The sequence below is a fragment of the Hakea prostrata genome, chromosome 10 (genome assembly GCF_041222555.1).
Source record: "Hakea prostrata isolate BN-2017 chromosome 10, UWA_Hpros_2, whole genome shotgun sequence".
In the NCBI taxonomy this organism is placed as follows: Eukaryota; Viridiplantae; Streptophyta; class Magnoliopsida; order Proteales; family Proteaceae; genus Hakea; species Hakea prostrata.
In genome coordinates, this window is record NC_142609.1 from 15,535,394 (window position 1) to 15,561,001 (window position 25,608).

The window sequence follows — 25,608 nt, forward strand, 5'->3', positions numbered from 1 at the left end:
GAATAACGAGATTAAGTTTTCTTGAACTTCAATACTTAGGGTTTCCAAATGGCCACTTATCCACTTGGTCGAGCATCTGGAAAAATCTGTCTTCCTTACTGAAAGCCACCAGCGAAGTGGAAAAGGAAAAAACGAAAAAAAGATGAACAAATCAGTCTTCCTTACTGAAAGCCACCGGCTAAGTGGAGAAGGAAAAAACAAAAAAAAGACGAATAGAGGAAAGTGAAACCGATTGAGAAGGAAGAGGAAGAAATAGTGAACGAATAGAGTGAAGCCGATTGAGAAGGAAGAGGAAGAAATAGTGAGCGAATAGAGGAAAACTTGACTACGAACGTGTGAGATTTGAGCATATTTCGTTTCTTTCTCTTTGAACCTTTAACCGGCAATAGAAGGTTAATTAATTAACCTATAAATAATAGGAAGGAAAATAGAAATTTTAATGAACGACTCAGATTTAGTAAACAAATCTAACGGTAGAACCGTTCAGCTAACCTTTTCACACGTTTGTTCAGCTACCACCTTCCCTTAAATTAATACTAGCACCAATATCATATAAAGCCTTATCAAAATGAAAAATTCCTATAGTGCATGAAATTGTAAAACTCCCTGGATCCTTTAACTTAGGTGGAAGCTTCATCTGTAGAATAATATTGCATTCCTCTGTCAATGACACAATCTCATAATCTTCAAGTTTCCTCTTGTTAGAAAGAATGTTTTTCATAAACTTGACATAACTAGGTATTTGTTCAAAAGCATCTACGAAAGGAATATTAATATGCAATTTTTTAAATACATCAAGAAATTTAGAAAATTACTTATCTAGTTTCTGGCTTCTGAATTGCTGAGGATATGGAATATGTGGATTGTCTGAAAACAATTTGAATTTTGGCTTCTCCTCCTCCTTAATGTATTCCTCTGCATCTTTTTGCTCATCATGAATCGCCTCAAAAGAGGGTTTAGTTACTACGGTTTTCTTGAAAGATTCCTCTAATACTTTTCCACTTCAAAGCTCAATAGCATTTGCATGCTCTCTAGGATTTGTTTCAGTATTACTAGGCAGTGATCATTTTTGTCTTTGATACATTCCATGGGCAATTTGCCCCATTTGTACTTCCAAATTTTTAATGGATGCAAAAATATTCTGATTGGTGGTCGATCTCTTGCTTCTGCATAAATTATGAAGAAACTGTAGCCATTTTCTCAAGAACATTTTCCCATGAACTTTCTTCTGAAGTGATTGAGCTTGTTGATTTTCATGTTTTCTTTCAGTGTCTTGATTGTTTTTCCATCTAAAATTTGGATGGTTTCTCCACCCTGGATTGTATGTGTTGGAATATGAATTATTTTATTGATTGAAGTTCCCCACATATTTTGTTTGCTCTAACTGATTTTGCTCAAAAGGATTGCCAAGCAATCAACAAGATTTATCTAAAGTGATAGCGTCAATCAACTAGCAAGAATTACCTAAAGTGATGATGTCAATCAATTAGCATGACTTATCTAAAGTGGTGACTAACGTCTCTCAATCAACTAAAGTTACTTAAGTTGGAGACATCAATCAATAAACAAAAATTATTTAAGGGAGAAATGTTAACCAATCACTTACCAATAATAGATATAGCAAAGAGTAATGATGAGATATTGTCATATAGAAGAATAACTTTTCCTCACAAGATAATACATCCCATTTATAAATGATGTTCATATTCAAAGAAAATTGATAAGAAAAAAAAAAAAGTTTATCCTGGATATAAGTTTATCTTTTAACCCAACCAAGTTGCGGCTTCACCTTTCATTCTTATTTTTCTCTTTTTCATAAAAATTATAATCTTATCTAGCGGGATATAAATTATTAGTCAAAACTGGTCTGAATGTTTATCCTTATCCAAGCCAAAAACCCAATCCTGACACGGAGATTACGAACTTGAGGTGATGAGATTGAAAGTAGGTACCACAGCTGGCTTTACTCTGTTCTCAATACAAACCTGAAAGAATCTAGCACAACAGTTGTGTAGGAGATCTTTAATGCATGGAATGAATAAAGAAAAGAAGAAAAATTCGAACCCAGATACTGTTTCCAGTTCTGAGTTCAGTTTCTGACCCTCTTGTCTCTGAAAGTCTTGCCTTGAGAGTTGCTGAGGTTCACAGTTCACACACTGGTGGTTTCTGCTTTGCTCTCATCTATTCCAAAATCTCAATCTCTTAAGAGGGGGCAAAAGGATTCGTTTTGTCGCCAGAATGGGAACCCTAACAGTACTGAAACACAATATAGCGATAAAGAGTTAAGAAAGAGCCTGTCAACCTTGAGATACTGAACTAGAAATAGAAAAACTCAGAGGAAGCTTTACCTAATAGCAACCCTACGCTTCCTACTTCCTTCCACTTGTATCACCTATGTCCCTGGACTTCTCAAAGGTTTTTTGGCTTTCACGCTAAACCCATTAAGATAAAAAGGCTGATTCATCTCTGAAACTATAATCTTTAATTTTGCATTGCGATCAAACCTTGCCATACTCCCCAAAAAAAAAAAAAAAAAAAAAAAAAAAAAAACCAAACCAACTAGAGGACTTGGTCTCTGGTCCTTTGCAGTACCATCAGATGAGTAGAGAACACTTTCAGATAGTGATAAAAAAAGTGTTTTTCTCCAGACCACGATGTGAAATCAACAATGATGGAAGCCTCCGCCTCACAGTTAATTAAAATCCGGATTCCTAGAGGACTTGGTCTCTGGTCCATTTTGCACCATCAAATGAGTAGAGCATCAGATAGTGATAGATAATGCTCAGAACGATGGAAATCAACAATGATGGAACCTCCGCCTCATAGTTGATTAAAATTGAACTCAAACGTGTCTTGGTGCAGCCAGTTTTTGAACTAATGCTATGCAAATCAGTGGAGGAAAGAGAAGCTTTTGCTATGAGAGTTGGACTGATGTTTGCACTTTCAGAAGATTATAATCATCTTATATATGGTACAGTCAGATTATAAACCACTTGTCCAATATATAAACGTGCTACTAGCTCCCCTCCCTTAAGCTTAGCTCCTCTTATGGAGGATATTAGAGAGTTATGCTCAACTTTCCTCTCTAGCTTGTTCTTTCAGCTTTATTCCAAGAGCAATAAACATAGTTGCGGATGCTTTTGCAGTGAGGGCCCTGTTGATCATGTGTTCAATGGTTTGGTCTACTCCCATTCATTGGCTTTAGGAGTTTTGATCTCTGGTTGCATATGTTGTTTCACGGGTTTTTTTCTTTCTATAAATGGATTTTTCACAAAAAAAAAAAAGAAAAAAAGAAAATAGAACTAGGATTTAACATTGGAAGGGAGGGAGGAGAAAATTTCAAAAACTTATAAGAGAGGAGACGACCTCCTAGCCTTCAATAGCTCCCGCTCTTACTACTTAGAGCTGGACCCCTTATTTATATATATATAAAGAAGTATGAGGAATACACATCCATAGAAGGGGCCTGAGATGGGATCCTTTATCCTTTCAACATGTTCAATTCTAAATGCACCTTAACGGTTTTAAACTATGCAGCCTTTTAAAGTTACTATCATCACATATGCCTAAATTCACTAACCCTTTCTCTATAAAAATATTCTTTCAATTTTTATATTTTTGATAGAAAAATTATCTTTCAATCAAAGCCATATTAAAGTTTTAATGTCAATATTAATACATCTCCCTGAGAAGTAAATCGAAAAACAGAGAAGAGGTTCTTTAAATCCATTAATCACCATTTACTTAAAAAACATGAATCTTACGTTGAGATTGAAATATGTTAAAGAATACAATCATAATCATGTAGGTTAGAAATCTCTCAGTATGGATGAAAAATTTAGACTCAATGCTACAAGATCAATAGATTATCTAAACAAGCCACATAGAGTAGTGCACCAACACCTGAATCTCTCTTGGCACCTTAAAAATCAAACCAAATTATTAGTCAATTTGAAAAGTGACTCCAAACTACCACACCCACCCACACTGCCCCACAGTGTCGATGGCTTGGAACTTGAATTGGGTCACGCCTCTTTAGCACACATTTAGGAGCTGGGGCTGCATCTTTAAATACTAATAAGATGGATTCTCTCTCTAAAATATATGGTGGAGAATGAGAGGAATGTTATTATCTACTAGAGGAACCAGACTCCTGGGTCCGTTATTAGGAACTCCACCTTCATTGTTTCAGTCTCAACCATTGGTAATCTTTTTTGATCAAAACAACCATTGGTAATCGACATGGAAGAGAATGTGAGTCTCAGCCCAAAGTAGAAACTAGGTTGCAAGATTAATCAAGATAATTTTACTGGACTGTAGTGTTGGGAGTCTATGATTTGAAAGTTCAACTGTGACTTCGTTTCAGAAATTGAGTTGGTTTTTGTGCTCATGTTTTGTGCATTCAACACTTTAACCAGACCAAGTACGACGTCAACGTGTTTTGCCCTCATCACCTTTTTCACTGTAACTCAACTGATCTCCCTCTGAACTGCACTTCTTTCAGGCTCTCCTCAGCGAGAGAATACTGAACTCACCAGTGATTACAGCTGAAATGATAGATGATAAAATCAACATTGCCTCTCTCTCCTTCTCTCTGACCAAAGAAAAAGAAAAGACAAAAAGAAAGCAAAAGGCTCTTGCATTATTTACTCTTCACTCTTCTAGCTAACATCTGCCAATCCCAACTGAGGGATACCCAGGAACAAAAGATTTCTATTGAGACCTAATAGTAACAGACACTGTTCACCAGTAATAAAGCAAGACAACCTTTTCCAATGATCCATTTCTGTGCATATATAGTCTATATTGAACTCCAGCTCCCAAACCTTTTAAAGTAAGTTTAAGTTCCTGCGCAACTTCAAGCCTCCAAAACCTATTCTAGCTACAAAATAGTTGAGCAAGAAGTTTTTATTTTCCTCTGCGCCAGTGGTATCTGAACCAAAAACCCATCTCCATATCAAGCAGCGAGAGAAACCCAGAAACCCATTTCTCGTCTTAGCATAATTCCTCTCATGGAAACCTTTTCCAATGTGATTACTGCCTCTTCTTCTTCATCATCAGTTTCTGTTGATCTTGTTCCTTGGATGGATAGTAACATATGGAGAAAGCTTCCTCAAAGGATACTTGATAGAATCATAGCTTTTCTCCCTCCTCCAGCTTTCTTTAGAGCTCGTTGTGTCTGCAAAAGATGGTATGGTCTTATCTTCTCCACCAACTTTCTCGAAATGTACTTACACTTATCTCCCAAAAGACCATGGTTTATCTTCTTCAAGAACTCAACTTGCAAATCCAAAATCTATAGTTCCAGCCACAATCACCTTCATAGTCATGAAGCCTACCTGTTTGATACTCATGAACTTACATGGTATCGACTACCTTTCGATTCAGTGCCGGCTGGGTTCTCGCCCGTGGCATCTTCCGGTGGACTTATCTGCTTAGTCAACGAAGATTCCGGCCCCAAAACCCTAATCCTGTATAACCCACTTCTCAGGTCAATAACACAATTGCCACCTACTCAACGAGCAAGGCTCTACCCTACGATTGGAATCACAGTGAGCCAAGCTTTGATCAACGTTGTTGTCGCCGGTGATGACCTCATATCGCCATTTGCAGTGAAAAACCTATCATCTGAAAGTTTCCACGTGAACGGTGCCGGATTCTTCTCATTGTGGGGTACCACATGTCCGATTCCTAGGCTATGCAGCTTTGAATCTGGAGGAATGGTGTTCGTTAATGGACGATTCTACTGCATGAACTATAGCCCATTTAGTGTGCTAGCTTATGACGTTGCAGAGAATGAATGGTGCAAGGTTCCATCTTTTTCTCATAGATTTCATCAATTTTCTTTCAAGTTGGTATCGATTCTCATTCTTATTTTCTGATTTTTGAAAATTTTTAATGGGTTTGATATCCATTTTAAATTTTAAATTTTATTATTTTAAAATAAAACCTCCATTATTATGGATAAAATATTCATTCTATTGATTTTGAATAAGCCATTTAAATTTCAGATGCAATAGTAAACATTGGTGTTTTTTTTAATGAAAATTTCATTGTTTTTCCATTTCTTCTCCCAAACCCTAACGATCTGTTATCAAATTTTATTATTATTTTTTTTTTTTTTTTCTTTTTTATTTTTACATACGAAGTTATTCTTCATTTTATAATTTTTTCCTAGACAAAAGTTAGCAAATTATTTTTTATTTTTTATTTAGAAAAATGAATTGAGAGTAAAAATTGATACTAAGAAGGTCCTTAGTTCATTAAGAGATAAAACTAAAGAATCTTTGCGGTTTTGTGTGATAGATTCAGGCACCAATGAAGAGATTCCTGAGGTCACCGAGCTTGGTGAAGTGTAAGGGGAGAGTGGTTCTTGTAGCAGCAGTGGAGAAGAGTAAGCTGAACGTGCCCAGAAGCTTGAGGTTGTGGAGCTTACAGGGTTGTGGAAAGAACTGGGTGGAGTTTGAGAGAATGCCTCAACAGCTATATGGAAGGTTCATGGAGGTAGAAGGTGGGAGAGGGTTTGATTGTGCAGGTCATGGCAACTTTGTTGTTTTTACAATTCATGGATCAGATGAGGTGTTGCTTTATGATTTCTACACCAAGGTTTGGCAATGGATCCCACAATGCCCCTTCATGGAAGGAAGAGAAGGCTGTGGTAGTGGCCATGGCAGCAGCGGTGCCGGCAGCAGCGGCGGCGGCACTGGTGAGTTGCACTGCTTTGCTTATGAACCCCTCCTTGCTACTCCAGCTATACGTCTCCTTGAACAGCCACCAATGCCGTTTTAGTAGAAGTATTTAGTAAGGGTTGGTAGTTTAAAGTATCTATATATATATATATATATATATATATATATATATATATATATATATATATATATATATCAAGTATATATGGTGGCAATCAGGTGATTTTAAGATATGTTTCATTTCATATCTAGTATTGGATTTTACTAGTTAATGCATTTTAGTGCAATCCAATATGTGTTCTTTTTTTACCAACAAAAAAAAATGGTTTTTTTTTTTTGTTGCCAACCCCGGTTTCCAAGGCTTTGCCCTGACTAATCCGGTATTCGACCCAAGTCGCACACTTTGATACCGGAACCTTGCTTAAGTGGACCAAGCTGCTTGCTACTTGGACCAACCCCCGTTGGTAAAAAAATACCCTTTAATATAAAGAGTGATGTATCGATTGTAATATGTATCGTGTAGTATCTTACCATATCTTTAGATACTTTAAACCTGGCCAATACTTATCACCTAGTCACTTACGTATCCATGTTTGTATGCATGTTACAAGGCTTGTAATTTTCATTTATAATGTTGGACTTAATTCTATAACAATTAAGCTTAAGAAAAACTATGGATATAGTGAAAAGAGAGACTTGGTGCAATTTTTATTAAGTGTTGAAATTCAAATATATGAAACAATTTTAAATGAGTAAATTACATATATATATATATTTTGAGTTTGCGAATTATTATGTTTATACTCAGAATTTATTAAATTACACTTACACTTCTTATGTTTGAAATTATATATCAAACATGTCTTTAATATTAAAATAATAAAATTAAGTGATGATTCAATATCTATTTCATTTCAAAGTTCCCAAAACTGACTTTCAAAGGAAAAATAAAAACTAGAAGAGAGAAAGAAGAGGGAGGGGATGGTGAAGACTGAAGACCAACATGTATGGCTGATTTTTTAGTATTGTTCTCAATTTTCTCCTCATATAAGAGTCACTAAGGAAAATTTGTTTTTTTCTATTCTAAAAGTAACAATATTAGGCACAGAGGAATTTGTAATATAAAGAATTTTAAGGTAAAACTTGGAGATTGTTAGGAGTAAAAAGTGACCATTAGATTTTGAGTAGCTTAGGTGTCACTGGACTAAAATTGGAGAACTAGAAACTTGAGATGACAATTTTCTCTAGTAAATGTAGGGGGTATCTTAGACTCTTTGCTTCTTGCTAAGAAATTACGTGTTAGAAGGTAAAGATGCAAAATTTTCATATTTCAAAATTCGAATGTAATTAACTTTGACCAAAGGATTTATAGTTCTCCACACCCCCACCCCCACCCCCGTAAGAGTATAATTAACTTTGACCAAAGGATTTACAGTAAATTCTTTGGAGGGTAGTAGGGATAGAACTCTATGTGGTTCTTTGAGGGAAAGAAAGAGACGATGAAGAAGACATCTGTTTTGCTTATGTTGGAAAACCCAAAGGAAGTTGGAGTCTAGAACAAACTACAAACTTCCTCATACAAAGTAGTATTCATGAGAAGCATCTGTTGTTTGTAGGAACTGATTGCAAGTCACATCCTTTCTCTCTGCATAGTGTGTCTATTTAAAAGATTGAGCCATTGAGTCATGAAAATCCAATTTTCCAATTGCCCCAATCATGATAAAGTGTATTGTTTCCAATAAAATTTTCCCTTCCTTTGTTTTCATTTTCTCCCACTTGACTAGCTACCAGTGGATTTTACTTTTATATCTTTCCCACCCTTTTCTCTCTTGTAAGCAAACGGCCCCCTAAAGGGAGCTAATAGGTTCTTTTATTTATTTTCATAATTTTTCTTATAAATTTATTTTAGATAAAAAGAAAAGAATCTTTACATACTAACCCTTGACTTTAAACTTCTATTAAAATGACTGATTTTAGAATTTGTTAATTAAATAGATGCTTAACAATTATAATAAAATTATAGTGATAAATATAATAAAAAATTTTTTGTACAAAAACGGGTCTGAAAACAATTAGAGAGTGACAAAATCAATAGAAGTGTTTGATGCTCATTACATTTATAATGATGAATACTTAATTAATTGAAGTTCCATACAATAATAAAAATTATCATCGATATAGAAAATGTAAAGACTTGCAAATATTTGGATACTATTTTCTCAATGATTAACTTTATTAAATTTCAAGGGGTGATCCATATAAAGGAATTCCTGTGAGAACTAGAGCAAGTGGGTAGCCACCAGATGACCACGAGAAGAACCTACAAAGTTTGGTCGATCCATCCTACACATACAAAAGTAAACAGAAAACAAAGGTTAGAGATAAGAAAGAAACACCAAAGAAAAAGGAAACAGAACCGAGCCACATCTTAAGGAAATGGTTCGAACCCAAAGAGGGAATAAAGGAAGAAACAAGCTTAGAACTCAAATATGATGACTTAGGAGAAAGGCAAGAAAAGATCAAGTAGAGCTTTGCAGCAAAGAAAAACTACTAGGGACGACAAGCAAATGAAAGGATAAAAGGAAACCTTAGGATTGAAAAAGACATAAAAGTAGGGTTGTAAACGGACCGGATTTGGATTGGATAGTGGTAATACCATATCTGCATCCTATTATATTCGGACGGATTCAAATAATATCCTATCGATTTTCCGACAAATTCAATGGAATTCAGATAACAATCGGATAGTTATTTTCTTAAGTATATTCTTCTAAATGGGCATAAATATAGATTGAATATAAGTTTTCGACTAATTGTTTACATTTTTACTATTTTATTTATGAGGACTAGGTTTGAAATTTAAGAATTTAGCAACTTTGGTAGCTATTTTAGTAGAAAATCTAGAAAAATAGATATCACAGGTAAAAAATTTATAAAAGTAATAAAAATAAATCTAAATAAGTAACTTAATCAGATAATTTTATCGAACGGATAATAATCTTTAAGAAAGTGGTATATCATATCCGCATCCTATTAGTATTCGGATAGATTCGGATACCCTTAAACGGATGCGGAATCCAATTCGGAAGCAAATTTTGGTTATCCATTTACACTCCTATATAAAAGGCAAAATGGAAGGCAAGGGTACAGAAAACTACTATTGTAAATACCCAAGAACCACTATATCCACTGTTTCGCAGATCAAGTGAGAAAAGTAACACTAACACAATTAATAGGGGGTTAGGTGTCAATGTTTCGGTTTGGGGCGGTTTCGATTAGGGTTTAATCATTTCAAGCTGAAAGCACATACATTTTTATAAGAATAAAAATTAGCATTAACAAAGTGCATCGTACAAGAGAAGGAAATTAATGCATTTTACACAATGAGAGTGAAGGAGGGAGGAGGAGACGTTGGCGGGATACCCCAAGAGAAGAAGATTGATAATGGTGGTGATGATGTTAATAATAATAATAATAATAATAATAATAATAATAATAATAATAATAATAATAATAGGCAAATTGCATGGCACCCCAAAATGGAGAAGGAGAAGAAGAAGATTGATAATGTGAATCTTATTGTAGTACTAACTTTTATTAAATTTCAGTCAAGTAGTATCATAGTGGAATCATGGTAATTTCAATGTGCCTTTAAAGATAAACAAAAGTCTATTAAGAAAATTTTATTTTGTGACAAAGATCATCTTCATAGAGGAGATTGTTGGAGCTATATGTGAGAGCAATACTCTCATTTAAATTGAATTATGTGCTCGTCAAATTTGTAGATATTTTTGCATTGTTTTATTAATGGCTAACTTTTGAGGATGAGTTCTACACAAGTTCCTAATCCACTACTTTACTAATTAATAAATTTTTTCTGTTACAAGATGATATTTATTGCTATATTTAAATAAAAATAAAGAATTACTTGAGAAATAAAATGAATCTTTTGGCTTGATCAAGAGAAATTCGATTTTCTATATAGAAATTTTAATAATTTGTTACCTAGTTGCTACATTATCATAGTTTATAGCATGCATGGATTATACTTTGATCTAAGTCAAAAACTTCTTATTGTTATTATTTAAAAAAATTAAGGTTCAAGAATTATCTTTGGTGTTTATAAAGTTCAAACTATTTTTGTGTTTTACACTGTAGGACCTATTCTTTTCAGATCAGTTTTCTCTTAGTCAAGGTTGTCGGATTTTATTACATCAATAATGAACTTTGCTAAGGAAAATGAGATAATAGAGAGAAGAAATGACAGAGCAAAAGTATTGTCTCTAATTTGAATTCTTTCATATTATTTTCTCATCTTATTTGAATTATTTCCATTCATCCTTCTTTTCTTTCAAATTCTTTCCATACCATCTCATCCTTCCATTTCATCAATATCTTAATTTGGCTTGATTGGTTTCTCTATTGAAACATTTCCATACAAATATTTCCATATAGTGTATTTTCATACAAATATTTCCATATATTGTATTTCCATACAAATATTTTCACATGTTGTATTTTCATGTTTTATAATCTTTCTTTTATTGTTCATTGTTACCTAACAGCGTGAGATGTATGTTGCCTATATATTCGAGGTTCCCTCATGAAATTATTTAACCATTTTCAATTGAGGTTGTGTCTTAATATGGCATCAACATAAAACACAATTCTGCATCTTAATTCGCCATGTCTTCTTATTCCGCATCTTCTACCTCTTCTTCAATGGTTATCGATACTAAGTCTGTTGATTTGGATTCCTCTTCTCCATATTTCCTTCATCACTCGGACAATCCGGGTGCCATTTTGGTCACCCAATCTTTGAAGGGTGATAATTACGCGACTTGGCGTCGCACTATGCATATGGCTCTCGAAGCAAAAAACAAACTTCAATTCATTGACGGCTCTCTTTCAAAATCTGTTTCTGATTCAGTTTTGCTTCCTCAATGGATCTACTGTAACATTATGGTTCTTTCTTGGCTTGTCAATGCTCTTGTTCCAAGTATTGCTCATAGTGTCATTTATGCCTCTATTGCTCATGAGGTTTGGGACGACCTTGAGGCTCGTTATTCTCAACAAAATGCACCCCACATCTTTGAAATTTGTTGTGTCATTTCCACCCATCAACAAGGCACATCTTCATTGGCTTCTTATTATACGGTTTTCAAAGAGCTTTGGGATGAGCTTTCTTCATATAATGATCTATCACCTTACACATGTGGTCTTTTAAAAGAAGCATTCTGATCTTATTCATAGAGATCAAATTTTTGAAATTTTTATGGGACTTAATGATTCATGCGGCTCACTTTGTAGCCAATTTCTTTTGATGGACCATTTGTCGACGGTGAATCGTGCTTATTCTCTCTTACTTCAAGAGAAGCGTCGTCACACAATTCATGAGGCCATTGCTCCCGCTCTCACGCGCACTCTGCCTTGGTTGCCACATATTCTCGTTACAGTTTCAAAATTTGTACCAAGAAATAGTATCATTGTAACTTTTGTGGCTTGGATGGCCATTTAAAATCCCGTTGTTTTAAGAAATAATTACCATGATAGTGTTTCTTAAAACAACGGGATTTCGAATGGCCATCTAAGCCACAAAAGTCACAATGATAGTGTCTCTTGGTATCATTTTTGGAACTATAACAAGAAGATGTGGCAACCAAGGCAGAATGCATGAGAGCGGGAGCAATGGCCTTATGAATTGTGCGATGACGCTCCTCTTGAAGTAAGAGAGAATAAACACAACTCATCGTGGGCAAAGGGTCTATCAAAAGCAATTGGCTATGAAGTGAACCATATGAATCATTAAGTCCCATAAAAAAAATTCAAGAAGTTGATCTCTATGAATAAGATCAAAATGCTCACATGTGTAAGGTGGTAGATCATTATACAAAGAAAGCTCATCCCAAAGCCCTTTGAAAACCGTATAATAAGAAGCCAATGAAGACGTGCCTTGTTGATGGGTGGAAATGGCACGATGAATTTCAAAGATGCATCGTGCATTTTGTTGAGAATAACGAGCCTCAAGGTCATCCCAAACCTCATGAGCAATAGAGGCATAAAGGATACTATGAGCAATAATATCTAGAACAAGAGCATTGACGAGCCATGAAAGAACTATACTGTTACAGCAGATCCATTGAGGAAGCAAAACTGAATCAGAAATAGATTTTGAAAGAGAGCCGTCAATGAATTGAAGTTTGTTTTTCTCTTCGAGAGCCATATGCATAGCGCTGCCAAGTCGAATAATTATCACCATTGAATAGTGGGGTGACCAAGATGGCACCCAAATTGTTTGAGTGATGAAGGAAATATGAAGAAAAGGAATCTAAATCAACAGACTTAGTATTGGTACCAATTGAAGAGGAGGTAGAAGATGAGGAAGAAGAAGATGTGGCTAATTAAGATACAGAATTATGTTTAAGGCTGATGCCATATAAAGACACAACTTCAATAAGAAAAATGGTTAAATAATTTCATATGAGGGAGCCTCAAATATATAGGTAGAGCATACATCCCATGCTGCTAGGTAACAATGAATAATAAAAAAAAGGATTATAAAACATGGAAATACAACATGTGGAAATATTTGTATGAATATTTATGTAGAAATACAATATATGGAAAGGTTTCAATAGAGAAACAAATCAAACCAATTAAGATACTGATGAAATGGAAGGATGATATGGTATGGAAAGAATTCAAATAAGATGAGAAAATAATAGGAAATAATTTAAATTAAAGACAATTAGGGAAAGGATGAAAAATCATACACACCTAATAAGGTTGTCTTAATAAAAAGAAAGAAAAATAAGCCAAATAGAAAAAATACTTTTAGAAAAATGTTGATTTCATGAAAAATAGATCATCTCTTTTATAAATCATCTTTTTGGTAACTCCATTATGGGTGATTTGCATCTGCTAGATGAACCTCGAATACCAGGGATAGAACACTCCATTTTGTATTCTACTTTTTTTTTAAAACTTTGTTATATAATTGCCCTCCCTACTACATCACGTAATCCTTCAACACTATAGTTGGCCTCTTAAGCAAGGGAAGAGACACTAGTGCTAAAGACTATCGAATCTATTAATAGTGGTTGTTGACCACATAGTTCCATCATGTTGTTTATATTATAGGTCATAACAAAATCCACAAAATCTGATCCAGACATTAAATCATGAAAATTTTTCATTTCTATCATGATGGCTTCGTAGGTCATGTCTTATCTTATCTACATCGAGCTTGAATATATTTTCTCTTTTGGTGATTCTATCTAAAAATTCTTGATTTTTTATTTTCTCTTTAGATCCTATAATGTCATGTTAATGTCCCCCTTTATCATTTATCTTTTATGGTCCCACATGGCTAATGTCATATCAGATTATATATTAATTAAGATAAAATTGATCCATGAATTTTTTTTAAAGATGATTGTCTAAGTTAACAATACACAAAATAAACCAATTCATGTAGGTGAGTGAAATCGTAGCCTTATTATAGAGATGTGTGATTTTTCATTTTTTTTTTTTGGGTTGTCAACCTCGGTTTTCAAGACTTTGTCTTGACTAATCCGGTGTTCGACCCGAGTCGCACACCTGGCTGTGGTGGATGAGTCTTCCAGCAGAGATTTTTTGCATCCACAAGGTTTTGATACCGGAACCTTGCTTAAGCGGACCAAGTTGCTTACCACTTGGACCAACCCCCTTTGTTTTTCATTTCTTTTAACTGTGCAATTTTTTCTTTTGTACATATCATATCACTCTCGTATAGTTTTATATATATAGTATATGGTAATATAAAGGTATGTCCATTCAGATTTTGTTGTTATATTATTTTGTACTAAATAATGTTATAAAAAAAATTTTATTTTATTAAAATATTAGGAAACTTAATATAGTATTGTCCTTAATGTGAGTTTAATATATTATCTAGCACAACCACATCCTACTAAGTGCGGAACTAGGATTCAATATTGGGGGACCAAAAAATGAAAGTCCATATTGGGGAAACACCAATGCTTTTTTGCCATACGTATTGTGTAAGTTCTTATAAGATCCATGTGGGTCCCACCTATGAATTATTTTATTATATTAAAGAATGAATCCACATACATTTTATGGGACCCACATATATTTGAAAAAGAAAAGGTAAATTATTAATAATGAAATATTTTTTTGGGACAAGATATAAGTAAATTAAAGCATTAGTAGAAGAAAAAAATAAAACACATGACTTCAGCCCTAAAAAGTAGATGCAAACCAAAATTCTATTTTTAAGGTAAGAGATACAAACAATGGTAGTTAGTTACCTTACCAATTATAGACATTTTATTCACAATATAAAATTAAATAACAAAAATTACTGAAGAAATAAAGAAACAATAATATAAAACCAAATAAAGAATATAAAATCAAATAAAAAATAATAAAAAAATGAGAAAAAAGAAATAACAAATAAATTGAGAAAGAGAAATAGCACCTAGTTGTGGAGGGGATTAAATCTTCGGCGGCCGAAAACAGTGAGATCGAAATCATCCGTCGCCGACTTCGCAGAACGTTCGGCACTCTCTGGCGGAGGATTTCGCATCACTCCTCTCAAGTTGAGCAGCCAATTATTCCTCTGCATGTGAACATGAAGAGAGTCGATATGGTCGCCCTTGGCCTTCCTTTCACTAAAAATGTCCACAAAATATAAATCATTTGCATTCCCACAAACACCTGTGTTGCGTGGTTAATCAATATTAGAAACATATCAGAAAACGAAAGGTATCCATCCATTCAATTCTGCAACTCTCTTGATTACTCACCGTCTTGAGAAAAGCGAGAGAAGTATTGAGAGAAGGACGATCGGCCAAGTAGCGATGGAGAGAGCGGGTGAAAACGAAACCGTTGGTTTAGTTTCAGAACCGGGTTCAGTTTACCCATTTATAAAAAAATATTAACCAACGATCATGATTTTTGAATGGACACGTGGCGGCCATCCAGTGCAACAGCTGGATGGCCGCCCCATTTTCGGCCGTGGAGAAGGCACGCTTATAGAAGGGGAAGAATACATAGGAAGAAAAGAAGAGAGAGGAAAGAATAAATAAATAGGGATTGATGAGTTACTTTCTAATTAGAAATGAAATTTTAAATATCTAATAAGATTTTTTTTTTAAAAGAATTTTCTTTAACCCACATTTATAGAAAGAGAAGAGAATAAGTAGGAAGAAAAGATGTGAGAGAGAAGAGAGGGGAGAATAAATAGGTTTTATAGAAAGAGAATAGAATAAATAGGAACAAAAGATGTGAGAGAAAAGAGAGAGGAGAATAAATAGGGATTAAGGAGATAGTTTTTAAGTAAAGATGACATTTATACATAGGGATAATTACTATTGCCCCCTTGTACTTTGGTTTTATCACTAATCAAACCTCTTTCTTTATGAAATTACTATTGCCCCCTTCACTTCTAATGGTGTTAAATGGTTATTAACATCAAATATGTGATGTCTATTTTGCCCTTCATTAAAATTAAGAAGTTAAAAAATATGACATTATTTTCATTTTTAGAAATTATATTGAATGTCAATTATATCCTTAAAATCTTATATTTTATAATAAATTTTGGTTTTGGTGGGACCACACACTTTGTACAATGGTTAGCATATATTAGGAGATTTTATTTTCAAGTTTGAATTACATTTGATATTTCCTAATAAATTAGTTTCTATTTTAAGTTTTATTTAATCACATATTTCCTTTATTCGGCGATTTCTTTTTAGAGAAGAAAAATCAAGTCTTTTCTTTATTCGGTAGTTTCTTTTTAGAAAAGAAAAATTAATTTAAAATTAATTTTTCTTCATAGTTAATTAAGGATAGTATTATAACTTGCAAAAGAGTAAACAAGTAAAGAGATAATTGTAGGGTTATTTTTGGGTTTTTGAAAAAATATATAGATTACAAATTATCAGTAAACTAATTGAGCTTAACGAAAGGAGGCATTAGTAATTTTAGACAAAGTTAAAGGTTGAATTAACAATTTTAAAAAGTAAAGGGGATAAAGTAGTAATAAAATCATAGTACAAGGGGGTAACAGTAATTATCCCTTATACATATTATTTTACTTTTAAAAATTATTCTTAATATTGAATGGGCCAAATAGTGATATTTCACATGTGAGAAGAAAAAAAAACTTGAAAAGTAAAGGAAATTAACATAAAAATGAAAGAAAAAAAAGGAATTATAAAAAAAATAATTAAAAATCTAGGGGACCATAGCCCAACCCCACTATAGTTCCGCCCTTGATGCTACATCAAATGATGCATTTATGTTAGAAAAAGATAGTTGTATAGAGAAAGACAGAAGAAGAGAGAAACTTGAAGGAGAGAGAGAGAGAGAGAGAGAGAGAGAGCTATAAGTTCACATTAAAAATACAAGGAGTTAGGTACAAGGCTTTATATATGAATAGAGTCCTTCTTCCTCAGTATTTTAGGACTCTTGAGTTATAGTGTTTTGGTTTATATGAAGGTAGGTGTTTTAGATTACATAAATATTGACTAGAGTTTTGTACCAATTAGTATCAAATTCTTCTTTGGGTTGATTAGAGTCTTTGTGAGTACCAATTGTAGAATTCTTTTTGAATGTAATAAATGGTGTTTAATAACCGGTGGAAAGTCTAACAATAATGGAACTCTTGGAAGCCTTGAATGTAGTAACTGGTGTTTGATTAGTTGTGGAACTCTTGGAAGCAACCCTAGCCAAATAAGCTTGAGATGAAGTGGGGACTAGGATATCCCTAATAATTTATAAAGTATGTCAATGCAGGGTTGGTAGAATGGTAATATCCATACTTCTCAGTGGAGAAGTCATGGGTTTGACCTTGCGGACGGCAAAGCTCTCCCCTGAGGATTTAATTGGGAGCGCACAAAGTTGACCAGGATGAACCTTAGAAAAAAAAAATTAAAAAAATCTATAAAGTGTTTTTTATATTTGTACTCTTGAGCTCATAAATACATAGCCTAATGCACAATACACCAAGGGGAAAAAATCATCTGCTGTGCACAATTCTCTGTTGTATACAACAGTGCACTCTTATACCAAATCACAGGCTGAGATTTAAAGCTTGATTTCAAATTTGAAAAGTTTAAAAAAGTTTGACAGTTTCTTTACTTTTTCAGCTTAAGATTTGTTATAAAAGTGCAGTTTGTGCATCGCTGAGACTGTTTTTCCATGCGCCAGTGGATGAATTGGAATTAAAAGGAGTATACCTTTATTAGGCTATTATTGAAACTTAGTTTTTCAAAAGTGACCTGGTAAACTCTAGCTTAGGTTACATTAAAAAGATTAAAAAAAAAAAAAAAAAAAGTATGCCACAAAGGTTTCCGTGCCCAAACATGTTCCACCATATGTGTAGCAAATTAAAGTGCTACTAAAATTTATACCCACATGCATAGTACAATTATCTAATGTGTATGTGTATGTTTTAAAGATTACACATAATTCTTTAACTGAAAATAAAAAGTAAACGATTATATTACTGTTGGATTTTAAACTCCAATTAAAACTTTGTTGGGCCTGTTTGGTTACAAATCTCTGGATTCATGAATCTGAGAATTATACCCGTTTGGTTGTAAAAATCTCTAGATTCATAAAATCTAGAGATTCACCTTTTTACACTAAAAACGTGAATCTGTAGATTTATGGGTAAGGGGTGAAATCCAGAGATTTCAAAAAAGTTATACATTTGCACATTCACAAAAATCACGTCGATCAAATAGTTTTTTAGGATGAATCCACAGATTTCATTCTACAACCAAACATCTAATTTTATAAATTATAACTCCATAGATTTGAAATCTATAGATTTGAAATCTCTAGATATTTGAAATCTCCAGACTCATGTAACCAAACAAGCCCTTAATGATCCTCTTTATCCGGTGAATTTAGAACATCATTCATTTATTGCTTATTATTATTTAATTTTTTTTGTTTATACTAATACTATATTATTTTTTTTTAAAATAAAAAGATCACCTTTATTAAAAGAGGAAAAATAATATCACAAAGAACAAAACATTCATCAACTCACAACAATAATTGCACGCAATACACCCAACACTTACTAGTTCCCATCAAGTGAAAAATTTAGTCGAAAGAACACTTCCCAACCACGACCCCTCTTTAAGAAAACTAATTCAACACTCACATTGAAGAAAGACAGGCAGAGAGATGAGAGAGTTGAGAGAGAGCAGAGAGAGACGAGAGAAAGAACTTATTGGCTCCGAGAGATGACCGTTGAGAGAGAACCAAAGCGTCGAGAGAGTTGAGAGATACGAGAGGTTGCAAGGAGCTTTTAGGGTTATCGATCAAATTACATCGATAACCCTAAGTATCGTCAACGACAAGCTTGTGCCCCGCATTTTTGTCAAAATTGCTTCTATGCCCAAGAAGCTCAATTTGGAGCTTCTCTGGCACAAGGAAAAAGTGTGCCAAATGCCTGGTTCAGCACATTTTTGTTGAACTAGCACAGAAAAGTTGAACCGGTTTACTATACATGTTTTTGCTGACTTCTGTGCCAAAGTGGGCAAATGGCACAGAATAAGTGTGCCAGAAGGGTTACCATACAACCCCTAAATGTCTGTTCAGTAGCAATTCAAAGACAAATATATAAAGAAAGTTAAGCAAACTGAAATCTAGGGCATTGCATCTCGACCTAACTCCAGTCTCCATATGAATATGGGTTGGCCACTCGAAAACTTTTTTCCAAAACTCTTTCTTTTGCTGTTGACTTAGCCAAAAAATCCACTATTGGATTGATCTCATGTAGCAGTGGGTGATCTTCCACTGTATCCACTATATTGTTTTATTCTTAATTCTTTTTCTCTAGTTAAATAAATTATGTTTGAAAATGACATTGTTATGTTATTATAAGAAGTCCTTATCATGCTTGCATATTTTTAGTGCATGTGTGAAAGAACATGATTTACCCTTGTCAAAAAGAAGAAAAATAAAATTATAAACTAATTGATTTCTTAAGAGATATAAATAAGAAAATTCGAAAAAAAAAGTGTGAATTAAAAAATAGCTATTAGTTAAATTACTTATGAATGGGTGAAGTTTGGTGGATCAACAGGTATATAGAGAGAGGTTGTTTCCTAACCGAAATTGCGGCCATTAGGTCACAGGAAACTGCCCAATAGATAAGTAGGGCGGGGTATCTGATGCAACATCCGAACTCAGTGCCAAAGGTTTTCCCCCAAGGAGAGTCCACTTGAAGGGTGGAGGATTTTTCTACGCCAGTCTTACCACAACAATTTTTGTTGGAAGACCATTTTGATGCCTTGACGTAAGGGCTACAGCTGTGGTCCACCAACCATTGCACCAAGGGCTGCCCTGGACCTTATATAACATCCCAAATACAAAAATGAAGTCTTGGCAAACTAAATTTGTGAAGACAAATCATAAAATAAGAAAACCAAATTAATCACAAAGCTAACTTCAGAGTTCTCAAGGCTTTTTCACTGTAAGCTTACTGCAAATCTAACAGCTCCTTGGCTATTATTTCTCATAATTTGAACTTTAAAATTGCCCATTCCAACATTTAATCCTAGTTTATCCTGGTGATCAAATGTTTTGGCAGATCATATAAGTCTGGACTTCTTTGAGCATTGTTTTATCATAGATATTCTTCCCAGTTTGATTTATTATGTAAATCATCTTCATTAATTTCCTGATTCAACTCAAGATAGCTGATAGTAGAGTCTGGCACATAAGGGGGGGGGGGGAAATGAAAATTCCCAAATATCAAAAGCCTAAATGGCAGCAACAGCAACACTTTCTGTATATCTGACACCACACAAACCAGAGAGGATGTTGGGGTAGATTACTAGAAGAGAACAGAGAATGATGTTTCACACTTAATTAAGGGAAAAAAGATTCTGAACTCCTAATGAACACTAAACCAAACTGACACTATCTTCACCAAACACAAATTGCAGCTCTAGTTTATGCAAATTGGAGATCTTCTTGAACAGAGTTAATGCCCTTCATTTCCCACCAAAGTGAGGAGGAAAGCCTTGTAGTCCCCTGAAGTTTCCTTGGCTATGGCATGTTCAAGACTCATATTGTTTCTTTTGGTATACATCTCCTTGATTACACTCATATCCTTCTCTGCACGCGTAACAATCACGCGTGTGAGTCCATCTTCATCTATCCCAGCCTTGTTAACTGCATTGCTCAAGATCTGAAACACACAAAACCAACAAAGCTAGTAAGAACTCCTAACTAGAAATGGAAAATTCCCTTTAGAATAATGTGGGTATGTATGAACTGTTCTTCTTCTTCTTCTCCTTTGCCTAAGGAATTTCCACCTTTCCAAAGTACTTATGAGGATCATAGATGCATCGGATCGCCGTGCGCAATGCTGCTAAGAATTCATCAGCAGAATCCCCCAATAAACTCTGAAATAAAGAGAGTTAAATGACATTACATGAGATAGAACTAACTCATCAAACAATGTTGAAGTTGATAATTTTTTTCTAAACATACCTTGGTGATGGAAGTGCCATATTCATCCTTGTAATGGTTGAAAGTTGCATTCAGCTGTGCTTTACTCCTTGTGCTCAAGATTCTAATCACCTCTTCATGGTTAAAGGCCTTCCTTTGAAGCACATCATGAAGGATACTGGCTTCAGATTGGGCTAAGCTTGTATTAATCTCATCACCATCATACCTAAATATCCCCACCAATGCAACCAAAAACTGCACCATAAAACATAACACAACTGATAAATGACATAAAGAACTAAAACTCTGAACCCAAATCATCAAAAGTTTCTGGGTCACTTGGTGCATTGCCTTGCGACAATCTCCTTCGGTGTGGGAAGCAACATCTTCTTCCATAGATCGCTTGTATCGCAAATGGTACGCCTTTTTCATTGCCAAGAGCTCTTCAGGAGATCTAACAGAAGCAATTTCAACAATCACTCTGTAATCAGGTATAGGATGCCTCAAAGCCACATTAACTAAGACAGCATCTCTTTCAGGAGGATCAAGCATCCAACGATAGACAGCTTTCTGTGTTCACAAAAATTGAGAGGTTCTATCAGAAGAGGTAAACTTGGAAAGCAACAGTAAAAGAAAAAAAAAAATGGAACTTCATTAAATGTTTATAGTTGAGGACTTGAGGTATCAAATTGTAAACCTCAAAAGGCCCAGAAAGTTCAGATTCAAGGCGTTTGATGAGGTCCTCTTCATAAAGCTGCTGATAAGCTTGTCTGATTTGCTTCCTTTGAACTTCATTTCTGTGCCCAAGTACTGAGATTATGGCTTTCTCATCTGTACCCCATCCTAACAATCCCAAACTCAAAAATTTCAACACATGGAAACTGACAAAGAGACCATCAAAGTATTCTCTAACAGAGATCAAGAATTGAAGAATGAAAACAAGTATATACATAAACCTTTGCAAGCCTTTCTGAGGACTTCAGCATCTTCAACTGGGGAAGGGTGATCAGGAGCTATGAGTGTAGCCATTGTTCTGTTATTCCTGCTTTGAGAGACTCTTATGTGATTCTCTTTGTATTGGGTCTTCTCTTCCTTCTTATAGGCGTAAATTGTTAATTTTAATTCACCAAAAGATATTCTTAATGACAATTAATGCATTCAACTTCAAAAAATCCTAACTTAGAATCATTAATGAACTTATTAATGGCAATTTACCAAAAAATAAAGTCTTAAATCTAATTAATGCATTTAATCTAATATATTAAGTTTTAAAAATCAAAGTTTATGAGTCATTAATAAAGAGATTTAAATTATTTTAACTGCTTTGCCGTTTACCTAATATTTTTTTTGTAAAATTGCAGTTTTCATGAAATTGTCTTGAGAATGGTATTACTTGGTTCGTCCGGGGGAAATCAATTCCTCCAAGGCCCCAAACCATTTCTGCCTTTTTCATTAAAATAGTTATTTGAGCGAGTGAAATATTTAATTCATGTAAAGAGAATAGAGAGAAAAACCATCAGAACAGTCTCTCGACAAAAATTGCTAGATTAAAATTGCTGAAGAAAATTGTGCCCTCCAACTCTGCTTCTGCAAAAACTTTTGACACATAATTCACTCTAATAGAGAGAGAAAAATTAGAGGATCTCTTCTTCCACCTCCTTCCTCAAATGAAGACAAGGGTCACTCTTAGAGCCATACCCAAAGAATTTGAGGTGGGTTCTGTTTTACAAGGTTTTGAGACATTAATTTTGTCTTTTCTTTGGCAAAAGGTTTCATGTATGAGTGTGTACCATGGAGGAATGAACATAGAATGTGAGAATGGCTTATTATCCTGAGTTAGTCCTTAGTTTATCAAAGGAAACACAATTAAGATTGAGCTTGTTTTAGGTAATGAATAAACAAAAATTGACCAAGGAGAAAGCCAAATAACCGATCCAAGGTATTAAACAAAATTGCCCATTGGACACTTAAGGAGTTTTTTGTATGGGGGTTATGACAATTTAACTCTTTGAAGGGTTGTAAATCTTTGTTAGATAGATAGGATTCTGGGTTTGTTTAGCTTGGTTGCTAGCTCTTCTGGTAATGGCTGTGGATGCAGCTCATGTTGCTTAGTTAACACTTCTTTACACAGGGAATCAATTTTCCTGTTTCATTTGTAAGATCTGCTGCAACAAATTAAGTGCACTCCCAAGAACACCTGCACCTTAAATTAAACAAGAATGCAATGCAAAAAACTATTCTTATTAATTTTTCCCCATTAATCTCTGGATACTGGCAGAATACGATGAAGTTAAATACTACAGTTCTCACTAATAATAAATATTTCCAGAAATATCACCCAACAAATGACTTCTTTTTTTCCTCTTTGTCCCCTTTTCAAAATGGTAGCACCAACAAATAGTTTAATTATCTGCACACTGAATGTGGATGTCCTCTTCATCCATCCATCCATTAAAACTCAGATATGGAATTATACAGCTTGGATTAGTCTACTCTTGACTTCTGAGGTGGACTGAAAACTGCCTTCAATTTCAGCTGAACGTTATAGGAATATGAAACTGTGAATTCTGCTAGCTGTCAAACCATCAGAGGCCATATAATGAGTACGGGCCCAGATTATGGGAAAGCCAATGACACAACCTACAGAGACCACAATGAGCCATGTCAACGGAAGAGACGATTAGAAGAAAAATAAAAAACAAAAAACAGCAGCAGCAACAATTGTCATATGCAACTTTTCAACAAAATCTGTAACTAGTAGCATTATGAATGCCCAATTGATCAGTCATAAATGTGAGTTTCACTCAACACTGGAGAAACATTTGCAGAAAATTTAACAAGAAACATATAAAGTGTAAATCTTGACCTAGGTGTAGAGATATAGATATGCAGCTCTCCATATGGGAAAGCCATAACAGTCTGACCCTTTTACAACCAGACCACGAGTAGCATCCCATTCTAAATACAGTTGAATGGTCTCGCAGAACCATGCAGACAAAAGATTCAAAGAAGAGAAGAAAGAAGATGGGAGCAAAACAACTACTTGGTACATAAATCGACACTTGCAGTTTCCTCCCCAAAACTTTTACTCATAGGGTACATAATCACAAAAAGATGATTCGTAATCCTACTAAGAATCAGAACAAAAGAATATAATTACAATTTGGAAACACATAAGTACCTCAATTAGAACATTCTTATTCCAGTCAAGATACATGCTTAACCCCTCAAGCTAAAGTGTAGGGTTACTTAGCCCATGTTGGAGCACAACCTTTCCGAAATGCAGGGCCAAAAGTGGTTCAGTAAACATATCATCAAGTTTATTGGCAGAAGAAATAAATGAGGGTAGCAGGAAAAAAAAAAACATTTTCATCACTGCATCTCTCACAAAGTGACGGCCAACTTCAATATGCTCTTTCATGAAAGTGGGAATGCTTGCAATATAAATAGTAATCATGACCAGTCAAGTCATTCTTCTTGCTCCCAAACATGTCTCTGGTTGAGCGGTGGTGCCTTCAGATTCATGAATCAAATACAACTGTTGATTCTCTGATGAACGTGGGATGGTGAAATCACACAGGATCTCTCTCCTTTTTTTCATTTTGAGTGTGTGTTAGCAAGATGAGATACAAATCAAACTAGAAGCTGTAACAACTCAGTTGAAATCTAGGTCGAGTCGAGATCCTGATTTGAGGACTTGTTAAGATCATTTTCGAACCAGCCCACAGCTTAAAAGAGAAAATATGCAAATTGAGTTAAGATAGACTCCATCTCGCTCAAGTCCGGCTCTTTTGCCTGGCTTCTCTGCTTTAAGTTCTATTCCTCGACTTCAAATTTTTCACCAAATTCTTGGTACGAGAGTCCGCATATAAAATTGGGTATCCAGTTGCACTACATTTTTATAATTTGAAGCTTTAACATTGTATACTTTATCAGAGACTTATTTGAACATGAACATATGATTATTTTGTATTCTGTTAGGTCCCTGGGATCACAAGACTATGCCTCGTGGTGGGAAGAAAGAGGGTTAGAGGTTTATTGAGGGATTATAAATAGAGGGGAAAGTGTAAGGAAAGGAAAGAGGATGGAGTATTTTATGTGTGTTTGTGGGCAGCCTACTGGAAGAGGGCACCAATGTGCTGTGGGGGTGACTAGCACCATTGTAACCAGTTTTATCTTGCTTATTGTTCTTGCATATTATTTTAGTAATCCAATATTAGTCTTTTTGGTATTCGATTATCGGCTTCCTATCATATTCCAATAGATCTTTTTTTTTCTCTCTCTCTTTTCTTTGACTCCACTTGTGCAGGCCTTTGCCACTGGGTTTGCCCTTTATTGTTAGGATCTTTGGACTAGGACAGCAAGTGTTCTTTAGGATCCCCATCCCCATGTTTTCCTATTGTGTATTGTTTAATCTTGCATATTATTTGTA

At 34.5% G+C, this 25,608-nt stretch overlaps 5 protein-coding genes across 6 annotated transcripts in view; 2 read left to right on the plus strand and 3 right to left on the minus strand.

Annotated features, from left to right (window-relative positions):
* The first annotated feature begins 5,012 nt into the window (after window positions 1–5,012).
* UFO (F-box family protein) lies at window positions 5,013–6,789 on the plus strand. Its single transcript, XM_089138645.1, has 2 exons — window positions 5,013–5,810; window positions 6,307–6,789. The coding sequence occupies exons 1-2, from the start codon at window positions 5,013–5,015 to the stop codon at window positions 6,787–6,789; spliced, it is 1,281 nt and encodes a 426-aa protein (XP_088994771.1).
* Window positions 6,790–11,375: 4,586 nt separating this feature from the next.
* Window positions 11,376–11,930, plus strand: LOC149002148 (uncharacterized). The gene has a single exon (XM_089138646.1). The coding sequence runs from the start codon at window positions 11,376–11,378 to the stop codon at window positions 11,928–11,930; it is 555 nt and encodes a 184-aa protein (XP_088994772.1).
* A 526-nt stretch (window positions 11,931–12,456) lies between these two features.
* Window positions 12,457–12,948, minus strand: LOC149002149 (uncharacterized). The gene is made up of 2 exons (XM_089138647.1): window positions 12,555–12,948; window positions 12,457–12,470 (listed from the first exon to the last, which is right to left on the minus strand). Exons 1-2 carry the CDS (start codon window positions 12,946–12,948, stop codon window positions 12,457–12,459), a joined length of 408 nt encoding a protein of 135 aa, XP_088994773.1.
* A 7,758-nt stretch (window positions 12,949–20,706) lies between these two features.
* Window positions 20,707–22,205, minus strand: LOC149002150 (annexin-like protein RJ4). The gene is made up of 6 exons (XM_089138237.1): window positions 22,133–22,205; window positions 21,874–22,019; window positions 21,528–21,746; window positions 21,219–21,431; window positions 21,041–21,130; window positions 20,707–20,913 (listed from the first exon to the last, which is right to left on the minus strand). The coding sequence occupies exons 1-6, from the start codon at window positions 22,203–22,205 to the stop codon at window positions 20,707–20,709; spliced, it is 948 nt and encodes a 315-aa protein (XP_088994363.1).
* Window positions 22,206–23,150: 945 nt separating this feature from the next.
* The window catches only part of LOC149002151 (protein transport protein SEC24 A-like), a 51,350-nt gene continuing 48,892 nt past the window's right edge, over window positions 23,151–25,608 (minus strand). The window contains exon 14 of one of the 2 annotated variants that reach the window (XM_089138891.1): window positions 23,151–23,816. The gene's annotated coding sequence lies outside the window, so the exon portion shown is untranslated. The remainder of the gene's footprint in view (window positions 23,817–25,608) is intronic. The other variant, XM_089138890.1, reaches the window with a different exon arrangement.